Source organism: Callithrix jacchus, chromosome 13, assembly GCF_049354715.1.
Source record: "Callithrix jacchus isolate 240 chromosome 13, calJac240_pri, whole genome shotgun sequence".
NCBI lineage: Eukaryota > Metazoa > Chordata > Mammalia > Primates > Cebidae > Callithrix > Callithrix jacchus.
Window position 1 is genome coordinate 14145009 of NC_133514.1, and position 14781 is coordinate 14159789.

Here is a 14781-nt window from a genome sequence, read left to right on the forward strand (position 1 = left end):
CTCTTTTAAACTGTATTATTCAGCTGTGAAAAACAATCAAAATAATGTCCATCAACACAGGATTAAATAATTCCTGGTTCACCAGTTACAAAAGCCCATGCAGCCATTAAAAAGTGTGAGATAAATCTGTATGTGCTGACAAAAAATCAGTGCAATATGAATTAAATGAAAAAGCGGCGTGATTCATTTACATTAAAAATTATGTATATGTGTGTGCTCAGGACCTTTTTAAAATAGCAAGTATGAATTACTTCATAATTTTTAAAAAGCCTAAAACATAAACTCTACTCACCAGCTGTCCCCATGGCCTGAATTATGTTGTAGAGATTAAGAAAGACCCAACATTTAGGCTGGCAAGGTGGCTCACTCCCAGCAGTTTGGGAGGCTGAGGTGGGGGACTACTTGATGCTAGGACTTGGAGACCAGCCTGGGCAACACAGGGAAAAATAATAATAATAAAGAGAGAGAGAGACTCAATGTTTTGAGGGAAAAGAAAATCATTTGTGGATGATTTTCAGCCAGGGAAAGCTTTCTGCCTATAATTTTTCTTTTCCCACATTTTCTCTTGGATCCCTAGTTTCTCATCTGGTTAAATACTCAAACAAAAGGGATTTTATTTTTTTCCTTTTTTTTTTCTCAGACTGGAGTGCAGTGGCACAAACTCAGCTCACTTCAACCTCCACCTCTCAGGTTCAAGAGATTCTCTTGCCTCAGCCTCCTGAGCAGCTGGGGTTACAGGCATGTACCACCACGCCTAGCTAACTTTTGTATTTTTAGTAGAGACAGGGTTTTACCATGTTGGCCACACTGGTCTTGAACTCCTGGTATCAGATGACTGGCCCGCCTGCTGAGATTACAGATGTGAGTCACCATGCCCAGCCCAAAAGGGCATTTTGATGCCTGAAATCTGCCTCTAGCTTGCTATATGGTTCCAGACACACACACACAGGTGTCTGCCACCCAGTCTTCCTCAAAGAAATAAAAATACACATGTGCAGCTTTAGGACAAGTAAAGAGGACCAGTGTCACGAAGTGGGAGAGGGGAGGGTTCCTAGGATATCCTATGCACGTTCTGGTATGGGGGTGCTAAGGGGCTGTATCCCCCAGTCCAAGCGAGTACTTTGGGAATCCTCAGAATTAAAACATGGAACAGCTCAGCTGAAATGACCCAACCGATTCCACTGGCCTTCGCTGCCAGAGCTGCCTGCTCTTCATGCTTTCTCATTATACCCATGAAAAAATGTCACCTCTTCTCTGAGGAGCAAAGAAAAACCAGCCTTGTTTGTTTCCAGCAGACTTGGCAGGTTCCCAGGCCAAGATTCAACACATTGGCTAAAGGCTCAAAGAGCTATATGGGAGCTGACTCTAAACTTGGAGTTTATCTAAGGCTCACCCTCCAGTGCTCAGCAGAGATGAGCCTCAAGTTGGGAAGATGGGGCTGGGCATGGTGGCTCACGCCTGTCATCTCAGCACTTTGGGAAGCCAAGGAGGGTGGATCATCTGAGGTCAGGAGCTCAAGACCAGACTGGCCAACATGGTGAAAACCCATCTCTATTAAAAATACAAAAATTAGCCAGGCATGGTGGTGGGTACCTATAATCCCAGCTACTTGGGAGGCTGAGGCAAGAGAAGCACTTGAACCCAGGAGATGGAGGTTGCAATGAGCCGAAATCGTGCCACTGCACTCCAGCCTCGGCAATACAGTGAGACTCTGTCTCAAAAAAATAATACAAAAAATAAGTTGGGGAGACAGCTACACCCACAGCACAGGAGTCGTCTTCCTTTGGCTGCATGGGTCTAGAACAGCCTCAGTGCTCCTATGGAGAAGCAGGAGATGCCAGAAATGCTTCCTCCCAGCCAGGGAGGGAGCGGGTTAGGAGCCAGCGGGAAGGAGGAGCTCCCAGCACCCACTGCGCTTCAAAGAGCTGTTCTCTATGCTATTGGCTTTATTTACCGACCTGGAGTCAGCGTAAGTTTGAAGGTATTACCTGTTTGAAAACCAGCCAAAACCAACCTTTTGCAGAGGAGAAAACTGAGGGCCAGAGATGGGAAGCGCCTTTGCCTACTCATTGCTTAGAGAATAGGTACCAGGCAGGCTGGCAGGAACCCCTGTTTCTCCTCCAGTCCCAGCTCTGTGCCTGCTGAGTGGCCCCAGGGGCTGGAAACAGCCCAACCTGGCTGCTGGGTATCTTAGTGGGAGGCATGGGCTTTGAAGTCAAACAAGCCTAGGTCAATATCCTGACCCACTGATGTACCTGGTCTTGGGCCGGTTGGGGTTAAGCCCTCTGAGCCTCTGTTTGCTTGGCTGAGAAGATAGGAGAGGATTCTTAGTGTTGCTGTGAAGATTAGAACCACCTGGCATCAGTGCTCAGAAACAGTTGTAGCTGCAACCCATTGACAGATGACTGGATTAAGAGAATGTGGTCTATACACACCATGGAAAAGTATTCAGCCTGAAAAAGGAAGGCAGTTCTGACCCACGCTACTACACTGGAGGCACCTCAAAGGCACAATGCTAAGTGAAAGAAACTACTCACAAAAGGACAAACACTGCATGTTTCCACTTACATGAGCCTCCTAGAGGAGTCAAAATCATGCAGAGAGGAAGCAGAGTGGTGGCTGCCGGGCTGGGAGGAGGGGGATGAGGAGTTAGTGTTTAATGGGCTTTGGTTGGGAAGATGGAGAAGTTCTGAAGATGGATGTGGTGACGGCTGCACAAGCGTGTACACGTGCTTAATGCCACAGAACTGCACACTTGCAACGAGGGAACATGGTCAATTCATGTTACATGTATTTGACCACAATTAAAAATATTTTCGGCCAGGGGTAGTAGCTCACACCTGTAATCCCAGACCTTTATGAGGCCAAGGCATGCAGATCACCTGAGCCCAGGAGTTTGAAACCAGTCTGCTTGACATGGTGAAACCCTGTCTCTATAAAAAAAATTAGCCAATTGGGGTGGCATGCACCCATAGTCTCAGTGCTCAGGAGGCTGGTGTGGGAGGATCATCTGGGCCTGGGGAGGTCGAAGCTGCAGTGAGCTATGATCACACCACTGCACTCCAGCCTGTGTGACACAGAGAGACCCTGTCTCAAAAAAAATTTTTTTTAATGAACTGAATACCATATGAGGATACAAGAAGAGGACTACCCACAAGCCAAGGAGAGAGGACTCAAGAGAAACCACTCTACAAATACCCTGATCTTGAACTTGCAGCCTCTAAAACTGTAAGAGAATGAATTTCTGTTGTTGAAGCGCCCAGTCTGTTGAGCGGCCAGGCCTTTGGTATGGCAGCCCCAGCAAAGTAATCCACCCTCTACACCATATACCATACCCACAGTCTCGCGATTGAGACCATCTCACACTAATGAAGGACACTGTGATTTCATTCAGGCCAATGGAAGCCCATGGGTTCCCACACATGACACGGCACAGCAGGGCCCTGGCCTCCCCATAGGATGTGGGATGTGACAGGTTTAGATTGCTTGAAATGCCACTGGAAGCTTTTGGTGAATGAGTCCAGTTATTGCCTGAATCGGAAAGATCCTCTCACATAGATGCTGTCTCATCAGTGAAAATCATTGTTGGAGAAGACTGACTCTCATTGAATCGAAACGGGGATAGTTGTGGTCTTGTCGGAAATGATACCTCCTAAGAGGAGCAGAGGTGGAGGCTGGGAGAGGGATGTGGAAGACAGTCTCACGTTCCTGATTAATTACTTCCTTCCATTCCTCTCTCTGGAGTGTGCAGGAAACACCTTTTATTCTCTCTGGATAATTCCTGAAAGTGGATGGAGGCAACCGCAGGTGCCTCCCACAGAAGAGGGCAGCCGCAGGGGGGCACCACATCAGGTGACATGGACTCCTGACGCTGCTCTCAGTGAACTGCAGTTAAGGGTGGCAGGGATGCCCCAATGCACATATTAGCCATGTCCAGGGGGCACCTCTGAAAGGCATCTTCATGGCACGTGGGTTGATACCTAGAAACTTTGCACATTCTTCAGAGCACACATGGGGTCTGCTGCAGAACTCTTAGACCCTGGTGCCTAATCACAAAGCTCAGCTGTCACCAATGAGAGAGGTGGCGTCCACCAGCTCAGCTGTCACCAATGAGAGAGGTGGATTCCGTGAGCTCAGCTGTCACCAATGAGAGAGGTGGGCCCACCAGCTCAGCTGTCACCAATGAGAGAGGGGGATTCCACCAGCCTCTCAGCCAGAGAACCAGGAGGGGCGGCTCTTGCCTGAGCACCAAACCCCCAAACTCTGCAACTGCAGAGACACCAAAGAAGCCATCTTCCCAGCATGCGACATCCCCCAGCCCTTCACCACCCAAACACACATGGAAATGTGCCACTGCCTGGGAAGGGTCAGCTGGGCATGGCAGCTGCTTTCACCTGAGCCCATCTGTAAAAATCGTTTCTGACTAATGCCACATAAAATTAAAGGGGACAGAGATAAAGCAAACAAGAAGGAGACAGGAAGGAGAAAGGCAACATTAACACTGTCATTGTTGCCCTTGGTGACACACTTACCGGTTCTTGGAAGTAGAGCTGGTAATCAAACACCGGGATGGCTTTGATACTCTCCATGGGGTGCACATTGGGATTTGCCGGTATGAAGGGAGTATTCAAACTGGCCACTGCCCTACAGAAATAAGAGGCAGCAAGACATGGCCCTGTAAGGAGACAGTCTACAAGAGCCAGAAAGGACTTTGCAGCTCAAAACTGAAGCTCACAGCGGGAACATTCTATGCACAAGGTCATCCGCTAGCAGTGAATGGGAGAATGGGATCAGAACTCAGGATTTTCTATTCCTAGCCCAGTGGGTTTTTTTCCCACTAAACTGCAGTATTTCTCACCAACTTGCCTTAGACACACAGGCATGCACGTGCACACACACACACACACACACACAAACAACTACATATATTATAGCAACCCTGAATAGAATATGGAGACACAAATCTCTCTAGTTTTAAAATATGCATTCATTTTTTTCCCTCACTTTATTCACTCATTGTGTCTCCTCTGGATTGAGCATAATTCTATGGTATATATCAGGGGAGAGAAAATGTAAAATGAATAAAATGTCATTTCTATCCTCAAGGAGCTCATAATTTAATAAATTAGAATAGAAAAACACACAATGTTCTTATGAGACGACCATGACATTAGCCAATAGCACACGATAGCATGGAGGTTGGAAGGAGATAAGGAATTCTGAACTGGGCATCATGGAGGACCTTGTGGAAAGGGAGCATTTGAACTTGGCTTTTCAGAGTGGGGAGAGTTGGGGAGGGCAACAAGACCTTCGAGGGGAACATCAAGAGGTAGCCTGAGCAAATTCTAGAAGCGGGCAAAGCTTGCAGCTGTGTTCAGTGGAGCAGAGTCTGCGTGGCTAGAGGCCAAACATGGAATGGGCTATGTTGGAAAATAACAACAGAAAGGAGTGGGAGGTCAGGCATGAAGGGCCCCGAGTCTGAATTTGATGCACTAAGAGCCAAGAAAACCATGAGGGCTTCTGAGAAGAGGGGAGGGTAGATCAGTTGCAATCAGGAAGATTAATCCAGCCCTGAGAGACCACACAGACATAGATGGAGAGGCCAGAAGCCGGGAATCCAGCCAGTAGACCATTCCATTATCACCCAAGAGGGAACAGGATGTTAGCAAAAGGAACAGAAAAGACAGCTGGTGGTGGTGGCTCACACCTGTGATCCCAGCACTTTGGGAGGCAGAGGCAGCTGGATCACTTGAGGCCAGGAGGTCGAGACCAGCCTGGCCTGTGTTGTGAAGCCCCACCTCTACTAAAAGTATAAAAATTAGCCAGGCACATTGGTGCACACCTGTGGTCCCAGCTACTCAGGAGGCTGAGGCAGGAGAATCACTTGAACCCAGGAGGCAGAGGTTGCAGTGAGCCAAGGTCACACCACTGCACTTCAGCCTGGGCAACAGAGTGAGACTCTGTTTCAAAAAAAAAAGGAAGGTATAGAAAAGGGGGTGAATTTGAGGGGCAAACACAGCTTGTTGTTATCTTCCCTTTAATCAGCATGTCATGCATGTTTTGGTGAACCCAATTCTTAAGAACCAAGCTTTTATTTCCATTTTGAATGAGAGACGGGACAGAGAAAGTGAGAGGGAGAAGTTAGAATATGTCTACTACGTACCCACAAGAAATTAAAAAATTTTTAAAGTTAGCGAGATGAGCAGAACAACAGCATGAAAACTTTAACAATATTTTAGGAAACATTTCTTTAGTTTTTGATATAATCCTATCATTTGAGCCAAGAGTGAAACAGAACAAAGTTTCCTCATAGTTCCAATCTCATAAACTTAGCCAAATACAAAATAACTGGATTAGTTAGAGAAATTCAGACACAGCTGAGGATGATGTTTCTCTAACTTCCCAAGACCAGAGGCCGAAATGGGAAGTCAGATAGGTTTTAACTGCCGCTCACCAGCTCAAACCACCAGGGACTGCAGTCTCTGGGCCCAAACCTGTCATCTGATAGCTCTCAAGCTGTGAAATGCTGGTCTAAGAACGAGTGACATGAAGGAAATGGTGGGGACCATGACATGCTGGGCTCACTGCACACTTGCACAGCATTTTCTGGTGTGTAGTCAGGCAGGAGTTACCATTACCACCTTGTTGCTGAGAAAGCCAAGGCCTAAGAAGTGAAGTGATGTGCCCCACAGCCGATCAGGGCAGAAAGGAAGGCCACTTTTTCTGATTCTCAGTCCAGCACTGAATACACACCTGTTGCCTCCCCTGCACCCCTCGAGCTCAGCCATGATCCTCGTGCATTACCACCAGCCACTCGGGCCCTGAATTATTTGTTCCATTGGCTGTAATTATAACAGGTGCTGCTTCCTAACACATTAGCTCATTAGATCCTGTTTTGTTTTGTTTTGTTTTTGAGATGGAATTTCACTTTTGTTGCCCAGGCTGGAGTGCAACGGCTTGATCTCACCTCACTGCAACCTCCACCTCCTGGGTTCAAGTGATTCTCCTGCCTCAGCCTCCCCAGTAGCTGGGATTACAAGTGCACATCACTATGCCCAGCTAATTTTTCTATTTTTAGTAGAGATAGGGTTTCACCATCTTGGCCAGGCTGGTCAAGCTCCTGACCTCGTGATCCATCCGTCTTGGCCTCCCGAAGAGCTGAGATTACAGGTGTGAGCCACCATGCCCAGTTACGCTCTCTTATTAATGTGTCACCAGACACTAAAGAGGGAAGGTATCACCTTCCCAGATCACCTACTTATTTTTGAGAAGTTTTGTAGGCTTAAAGATCTGAGGAACAATTCTCACAGGAGTTCAAGCCCAGCCTCCCCAAAATCCTTATTGCCCGAGGCCCCATTACCTCACTCTCTCGGGGTGGAAGAGAGCCATGTACCACACCAGCATGCCTCCCCAGTCATGGCCAATGAACACTGCTTGAGAGAGGCCCTAGAGAAGTAGAAAGAAGGGAGCTAAACGTGGGGAGGTTTCTGGAATGGGATGCTGGGAGGCTCAGCCCTCAGCCAGCCCCTTTACACCTGGGCCTCTTCTCCTGACCCACAGCAGCTTCCAAATGCCCGCCCTTCGAGCTTCTCCTCCCTGCACCAGCCAAAGACCCTCAACACAAATTGCTGGCCTTTTACATCTGCTTAGGAGGCCGGGGCCATAGGCCATGGGTTCCTTCTCCCTTCTACCTTCTCTCAAATCAAATTTTGTTTTGTCCTTTTCTTTTTTCCCTCCCTTCTATCTTAAAAGAAGTATAACTTACCTCTTCATGTCCCATGTGCATCTTTTTTCAAATGATTATGCTTCTACCCCCCCAATTCCACTTTTTTGGGAGCTCCCCTCCCTTAAACAACCGTTAAAGGTTCAAAAGCATCTTTAATCTCTCTCTGTTGCTGGCACTGATGACGTCAACTCCTCTTTATGGAGCAGCTATAGTCACGTGTCACTTAAGGAGGGGGACATGTTCTCAGAAATGTGTCAGGAGGTTTCATCATGCAAACATCACAGAATGAAACCTACATGGCAGAGCCCACCCCACACCTCCCTCCACACTGACCTCGCTGGTGGCAACCGCACAGTCATTCTAGAGACAGAAGGCTGTACAGAATCAGGACTGGGTGGCTACTCTGGGCCATGCCCTGTTCCCTGTCCACATCACAACCAAAAGTTCCAAACCTAATCCTGTGAAACTGAGAATCTGCAGAGGGCAGGGACACCGATATCCTCATGGTGTTTTCCCCACTGTGTCAGGCACAGTGCCCTGCTGGCAAACCAGAGGTCAGCTGCCTAGATCCTCTCTGGCTCCCACATCCAATTAAGAGGCCCTAAGTCCCACTGCCCCATAGCCCTCCCCTGTCCTCCCCTGCTGCTGTCCTGGCTGAGCTGATCCCTCAGTCCATTCTGCCCCCGTGACCTCCCTTGGGGAAGGGGAGGCTGTTACACCATGGAGTCTTGGGAGTGGAAGTGTGTTCAGCCAAGGCACATTCTCAGCTCAGCACTGCTGATTCCCTTTCATTTGTTATCATTGATCTTGACATTCCCAACAATGTCAAATGCAAGCATTAGGTTTTAGGAGTGTCAGAGGGATGAAACTTTAAAGAGTTGGGAAATATTAGCCTATGGGATATTTTCCAAACTTCTCTACCTGATACTCAAGGCTGTCTTCCCTGGTTGCACTCCCTGGAACCGGCCCTTCATTAAAAGACAAAGAAACAAGCTCATATCCATCCTGTTCTCTTTGCCAGCCGTTTTTGTGATTTTCCCTGCCCATGCCCACCCCATCCTTAACTGCCCCAAAAATGTGCCCTCTCTGCACGTGTACCTCTGCTCCAGGCTGATGCCTTTTCTTTAACTACTCAGGCCCCAAAGAAATTCTCCAAAGATATCAGTTCAAAATAATGACTTACCAACTTATCCAGGAAGGTTACCATCTCCTAAGAAAGAAGACACACAGACAAAATCAGCCACCACCACTTTATGATGGGCTGAACTGCGTCCTCCCCAAAACTGCTATGTTGAAATCCTAACCCCCAAGGCCTCAGAATGGGACTGTTTTTGAAGATACAGCCTTTAAAGAGGTGATTAATGTAAAATGAGGTCATATGGGTGGGCCCTAATCCAATGTGTCTGGAGTCCTGTAAAAAGAGAAGATTAGGGCGCGGTGACTCACGCCTCCCAGCCCTTTGGGAGGCCAAGGTGGGTGGATCATGAGGTCAGGAGTTTGAGACCAGCCTGGCCAAGATGGTGAAACCCCCATCTCTACTAAAAATACAAAAATTAGCTGGGCTCAGTGGCAGGTGCCTATAATCCCAGCTATTCTGGAGGCTGAGGCAGGAGAATGGCTTGAACCCGGAAAGCAGAGGTTGCAGTGAGCTGAGATCGCGCCATTGCACTCCAGCCTGGTGACAGAGCGAGACTCTGTCTCAAAAAAAAAAAAGAGATTAGACTGCGCACAGTGGCTTGCACCTGTAATTCTAGCACATTGGGAAACCAAGGGAGAAGAATTCCTTGAACCCAGAAGTTGGAGACTAGCCTGGGCAACACAGGGAGACCCTGTCTCTTATTAAAACAAAACAAAACAAAACAAAAAGAAGAGCAGGAGATTAGGACACAGACACGCACAGAGGGATAAGCATGTGAGGACACAGGAAGAAGGTGGCATCTACACGCCCAGGAGAGCTCTCTGGAGAACCAACTCTGCTGACACCTTGATCTTAGACTTCCAGCCTCCAGAACTGTGAGAAAATAAATGTCTATTGTTGAAGCTGCCTGGTCTCTGGCCCCTTATCACGGCAGCCAGGCTGAGCAGTGCAGCTGTCCATCACTCAGCAGCCTTCAGGACACCACCCTTCCCATTCCAGCATCCTCTCAGGACCCAGGCCGACTCCAAACATGCACAGTGAGTCATTCAGTGTCCACCAATACTTATCCCTCACTGTCCCATCGCCATTGTAAGACAGCAAGCCTGGGCTCCTCCCTGGAGGGGGATGGAGACAGCTGCCCTGTAGAGCTTGCTCACGTGCTGCTGCTGCAGGGGAGCAGTGAAAGGCTAGTTCTACCCCCGGGACAATGCATTCCTGCCCGACCACCCACTGTCCTGACACAGAAACTGGCTTCTTTTGCAGAGCATCGTCTTTTGAGGGTTCATTCCCGCTGAAGCTTGCACCAGCCCGTCATTCCTCTGTACGGCTGAACAGTGTCCCACTGTAGGGATGGGCCACATTTTCTTTATCCATTCGTCAGCTGATGGACATGTGGGCTGTCTCCACTTTTTGGCTATTAGGACTAATGCTGCTGTGAACATTCGTATCTGGGGTTTTTTTTTTTTTTTGTGGACATACATCGATTTTCTTGGGTAAATACCTAGCTGTGGATGTACTCATGATTTTTCAAAGGTGGAACAGGAGGATACGAGCACCATCCTGTTTGTTTTTGGTAAAAGGACTTTGTTAAAGAGAACAGTTCTCCTAAGTGACCCAAGGTGACTATCCCAAGGTCCAGGTTAGAGGACAACAGCAGGATAGGGGCTCCCAGGGTCACTGATGAGACCTTGATAGGACTTCAGGGAGATATGTGGTGGGATCAGGAGCAGCAGAGTGCAAGAGGCAAAGACTGGGAAACTGAGGAAGGAGGAGCAGCCCTGCCTGGAAACAGAACTTTTACCCCTGATTGATTCTGATATGCCAAAGCAGCACATGTAGCTTGAGGGCACACCCGAGGGGGGAAAAGTCCTCCCAGGCTGTGCCTCAGAGATGGAGGCTTTTATAATCCTAGCGTGGCCAGCAGCACTGCTAGTTTCCCAGCCAAACTGGGGGCGGTTTCCTCCCCTGGGCTCCCCCAGCCTTTGCTTTTGCTCTTGAGCTGAGTGGAGGTTTGGGTCCCAGTCTCTCCTCATCTTGGCCTCAGCCCCCACTGCCAGCACTTACAGGATGGTGCTTACACCTGTCTTAGAGCAGGAACTCCATCCGTGCTGGTCACCAGTCCACAAAGGTCGGGCCTAGGTCTGGCCAATCACATCTTTACCAAAATAAAGTGACTTTCTCAATGCTCTAGATGGAGAGGCAAGAGAGTGCAGTACTGTGGGCTTCCAGCCCGGCTCTACCAGCTGCTGACCTCGGGCAATTACCTTTAACTTCTCATGACTCAGTTTTCTCTTCTGTCAATTGCTTAGAGGAAGACCTGACACAGTCAATGCTTCATACACGTTGGCTATCACTTGGAAATATTGTTCAACTTTCAGTAGGAATTTATAACCAGAGGCTATGAAATGATGCTTTCCTAAAATGTGAATGGGCAGCTTCGGGTTTATATCAGCAAAAAACAGAGATTACCCAAGATCCTTCTTACCTTACATAACACTTCCATGCAATATTCTTCTATTTCTGCAATTAAAAACAAAATACTCACGTTATATTGAACTCACGTTATTTAAAATATATCAACACATCAAAAGGGCCCTTTTGCAAAGAAAACCAAAAACAAAAAGAACAAAACCCCACAGGAACGTATGAAACTATTTGACTGAGGTGGAGCCCGGTGTTTATTTTTGCTTTTGCTGCCTGTGCTTTTGATGTCATATCTCCGGAATCATTGCCGAGACCGTCGTCAAGCTTTCCCCCTGTCTTCTTCTAGTAGTTGTAAAGTTTCAGGGCATACATCTAAGTCTTCCATCCATTTTGAGCTGATTTTTGTGTGTGGTGTAAGATAAAGTTCCAATTTCATTCTTTTTCATTTTTCCTCACCACTGTTTCTTTGAAGAGTGTGTCCTTTCTCCACTATTCTTGGTACCCTTGTCAAAGATCAGCTGACCACATACGTGTGGACTGACTCCTGGGCTCTGTATCCACTGAACTAGGTCTGTCTTTATATTTGTATCACACTGTTTGTGTCATACTATAGCTTTGTAATATAGTTTGAAATCAGAAAGTGTGCTTCAACTGCCTCCAGCTTCGTTATTCTTTTTGTCAAGATTGCTTTGTCGATTTGCGGTCTTTTGTGGGTCCATAAGAATTGCAGAATTGCTGGGTCTATTTTTGTGGAAAATGGCATTGGGATTTTGACAGGGATTGCATTGCGTCTGTAGATTGCTTCGGGTCGTATGAGTACCCAAATCAATGGGTAGTATAATTTCAACAATAATAGCAATTTTAACAATAACGGTATTTTAACAATAGCAATTCCAGAAAGCAAAAAGAAAAAGAACAATAAAAATAGAGAAAACAGGAGAAAAGATTATCAAAGAAATCATGCATGGAAAGTTCCAAGAACTGAAAGATAAATGTGTCCAGCAAAGTGGATGAGAAAAGACCCAGGTCAGAGCACAACATCATATAATTTCAGATAAAGAAAAGATACCCAAAGTGTTCAAAGTAAGGGAAAAGCAACAGCCACATAGAAAGGCTCAGGAATCAGAATGGCTGAGATTTCTCAACAGTAACAATGGAACCTAGAAAAGAGTGGACAAACCTTCAACATTTTAAGGGAAAATGATTTGCAACCTAAAATACAAACCTTCAACATTTTAAGGGAAAATGATTTGCAACCTAAAATCCATTGTCAAATCATAGGAAAGGTAGACATAAGCGATCTGAAATGTATATATTTAAATCATTATGCTTGGTTTTAAAATTCATTTTACATATGCTCTTTCAACAACAGTTTATATTACATTTTCCCTTAGACAAAGTTAGAGTTAGGGTAAGATCATAAATTTCAGGTTTTCTCCAGGGCGGTTCCAGTTTTTATGTTTTGTTTTTCTTTTTTTTTTTTTGTTTTTTTGAGATGGAGTCTTGCTCTGTTGCCCAGGCTGGAGTGCAGTGGCGCAATCTTGGCTCACTGCACCTCTGCCTCCCAGATTCAAGCAATTCTCTTGCTTCAGCCTCCTGAGTAGCTGAGATTACAGGTGCCCACCACCACACCCAGCTAATTTTTGTATTTTTAATAGAGAAGGGGTTTTACCATGGTGGTCAGGCTGGTCTCAAACTCCTAACCTTGTGATCTACCCACCTTGGCCTCCCAAAGTGCCTGGATTACAGGCGTGAGCCACTGCACCCGGCCCAGTTTGTATGGTTTTAATAGTGTCTCCCTTTTGAGAGTGCTCTGGTTTGAATGTTAAATGATGTTACTAAGTTACGCCTAGGGAATTCAGAGAAGACTACGGTATATGTGAACGAAAATTAAACATTTTAATAATTGCACTTAAAAATCAGAAGCCCTTAGCTGGCTTTCCCAGCTGTCTGAACAAAAGGCTTTTCTTTGTGTAACATGCTTTTACATCATTCAGGAAGCAGCAGCAGAGGCTAATTCAACAGCACAATATTCAGGGATTGACCACATGAGACGCCCCCTCTGTGACATGCTCAGTCCTCTGAGTGGACCCCTGCGTGACCAAGAGTCCCAGTCCATATCAGCTGGCTTTAAACCCCACAGCCAATCATGCTTGATATGATTATGGGGGAGCAGCCCAGAAAAGGGGTGAGCAGCCCTGCTGGGCTCACTCACTGCCAGCTGCATCACTGACACCTGGAGGACCAGGGCTGCTGCTCGCGCCTGGCTGCTTCCCATTCCTGCCTCCACACCCAAGGTTCTTAACAGTTCAGGACTGAGGACCCCTCTGAAACTGATGAAAAACAAGAGGCTCTACCCACCAGGAAAATGCTCATAAATCTACATGTTGTCTCAGAGGTTCTCAGGCCATCAGACGCCCATTCTGGATAGATTCCCACAGGGATCCACAGACACTGGGTTAAAAATCTGGCCTATGAATTAGCATACGACCCAGCAATTCTGCTCCCGGGTATATACCCCAAAGAACTGAAAGCAAGGATAGAGACAGCTATTTGCACATCCATGTTCACAGCAGCCAAAAGGTGGAGACCATCGAAGCATCCATTGGTGGATAAACGGTGAAGCAGAATGTAGTCTATCCATGCAATGGAATAGTATTCCGCCCTGAAGAGGAAGAAAATTGGCCAGGCCGCTCATGCCTCTAATCCCAGAACTTTGGGAGGCTGAGGCAGGTGGATCACCTCAGACAGGAGTTGCAGACCAGCCTGTTCAACATGTTGAAACCTTGTCTCCACTAAAAATAGAAAAATTAGCTGGGCATGTTGGTGAGCGCCTGTAATCCCAGCTACTCAGGAGGTTGAGGCAGGAGAACCATTTGAACCCAGGAAGCAGCAGTTGCAGTGAGCTGAGATCACGCCATTGCACTCCAGCCTGGGCAACAGAGCAACACTTAGTCTCCGGAAAAAAAAAAAAAAAAAAAAAAAGGAAAGAAATTGTGGCGCCGTCTACAACATGGAAGGAAGTTCAGGACATTAGGCTAAGTGAAAGAAGCCAAGCAAAAAAGGACAAATGTTACATGATTCTATTTCTGTGAGGTCTTTAGAGGAGTCAGATTCATAGAGACAGAAAGTAGAATGGGGGTTGCCAGGGGCTGGGGGGAGGAAGAACTGAGGACTGAATACCGCCTTTCAGTTTTGCAAGATGAAGAATGTTCTGGAGATGAATGGTACATTCTATGTCCGCCACCCCCTATGACCAGTGGGAGATCCCTTGGAGCTTGGGCCTTTGGGGCTGCTGTATTCATTCAGAATGTTGGGGGTAGGCAGGGGCATCTGAAGCCCAAAGTGCAGAGACACAGGGCACTGCAGGAGAGGAGAGAGGTGAAGTCAGACCCCCTAAGGGGAAGGCTACTCTGATCTGGGACCAGGGAAAGCACCGAGGCGTGCAGTGCTCAGGCAAGTAGAAGGCAGGACTAACACAAGACAGCGCACC

At 47.1% G+C, this 14781-nt stretch overlaps 1 protein-coding gene across 10 annotated transcripts in view; it reads right to left on the bottom strand.

Moving 5' to 3' along the window:
* Positions 1-14781, bottom strand: part of EPHX2 (epoxide hydrolase 2) — a 56290-nt gene that overhangs the window by 18291 nt on the left and 23218 nt on the right. For 7 of the 10 annotated variants that reach the window (XR_008475881.2, XR_013525491.1, XM_054243718.2 and 4 more), the window contains 4 exons: positions 11350-11384; positions 8910-8936; positions 7361-7446; positions 4533-4644 (listed from right to left, as the gene is read on the bottom strand). Coding sequence is in view for 7 of the 10 variants with exons in the window: in XM_054243718.2 (XP_054099693.1) it covers positions 4533-4644; positions 7361-7446; positions 8910-8936; positions 11350-11384 (260 nt within the window). In the remaining 3 variants the exon portion in view is untranslated. Of the gene's footprint in view, positions 1-3092; positions 4174-4532; positions 4645-7360; positions 7447-8909; positions 8937-11349; positions 11385-14781 lie in introns of those variants that run through there. The other 3 variants (XR_013525492.1, XM_054243719.2, XM_078347183.1) reach the window with 2 other exon arrangements.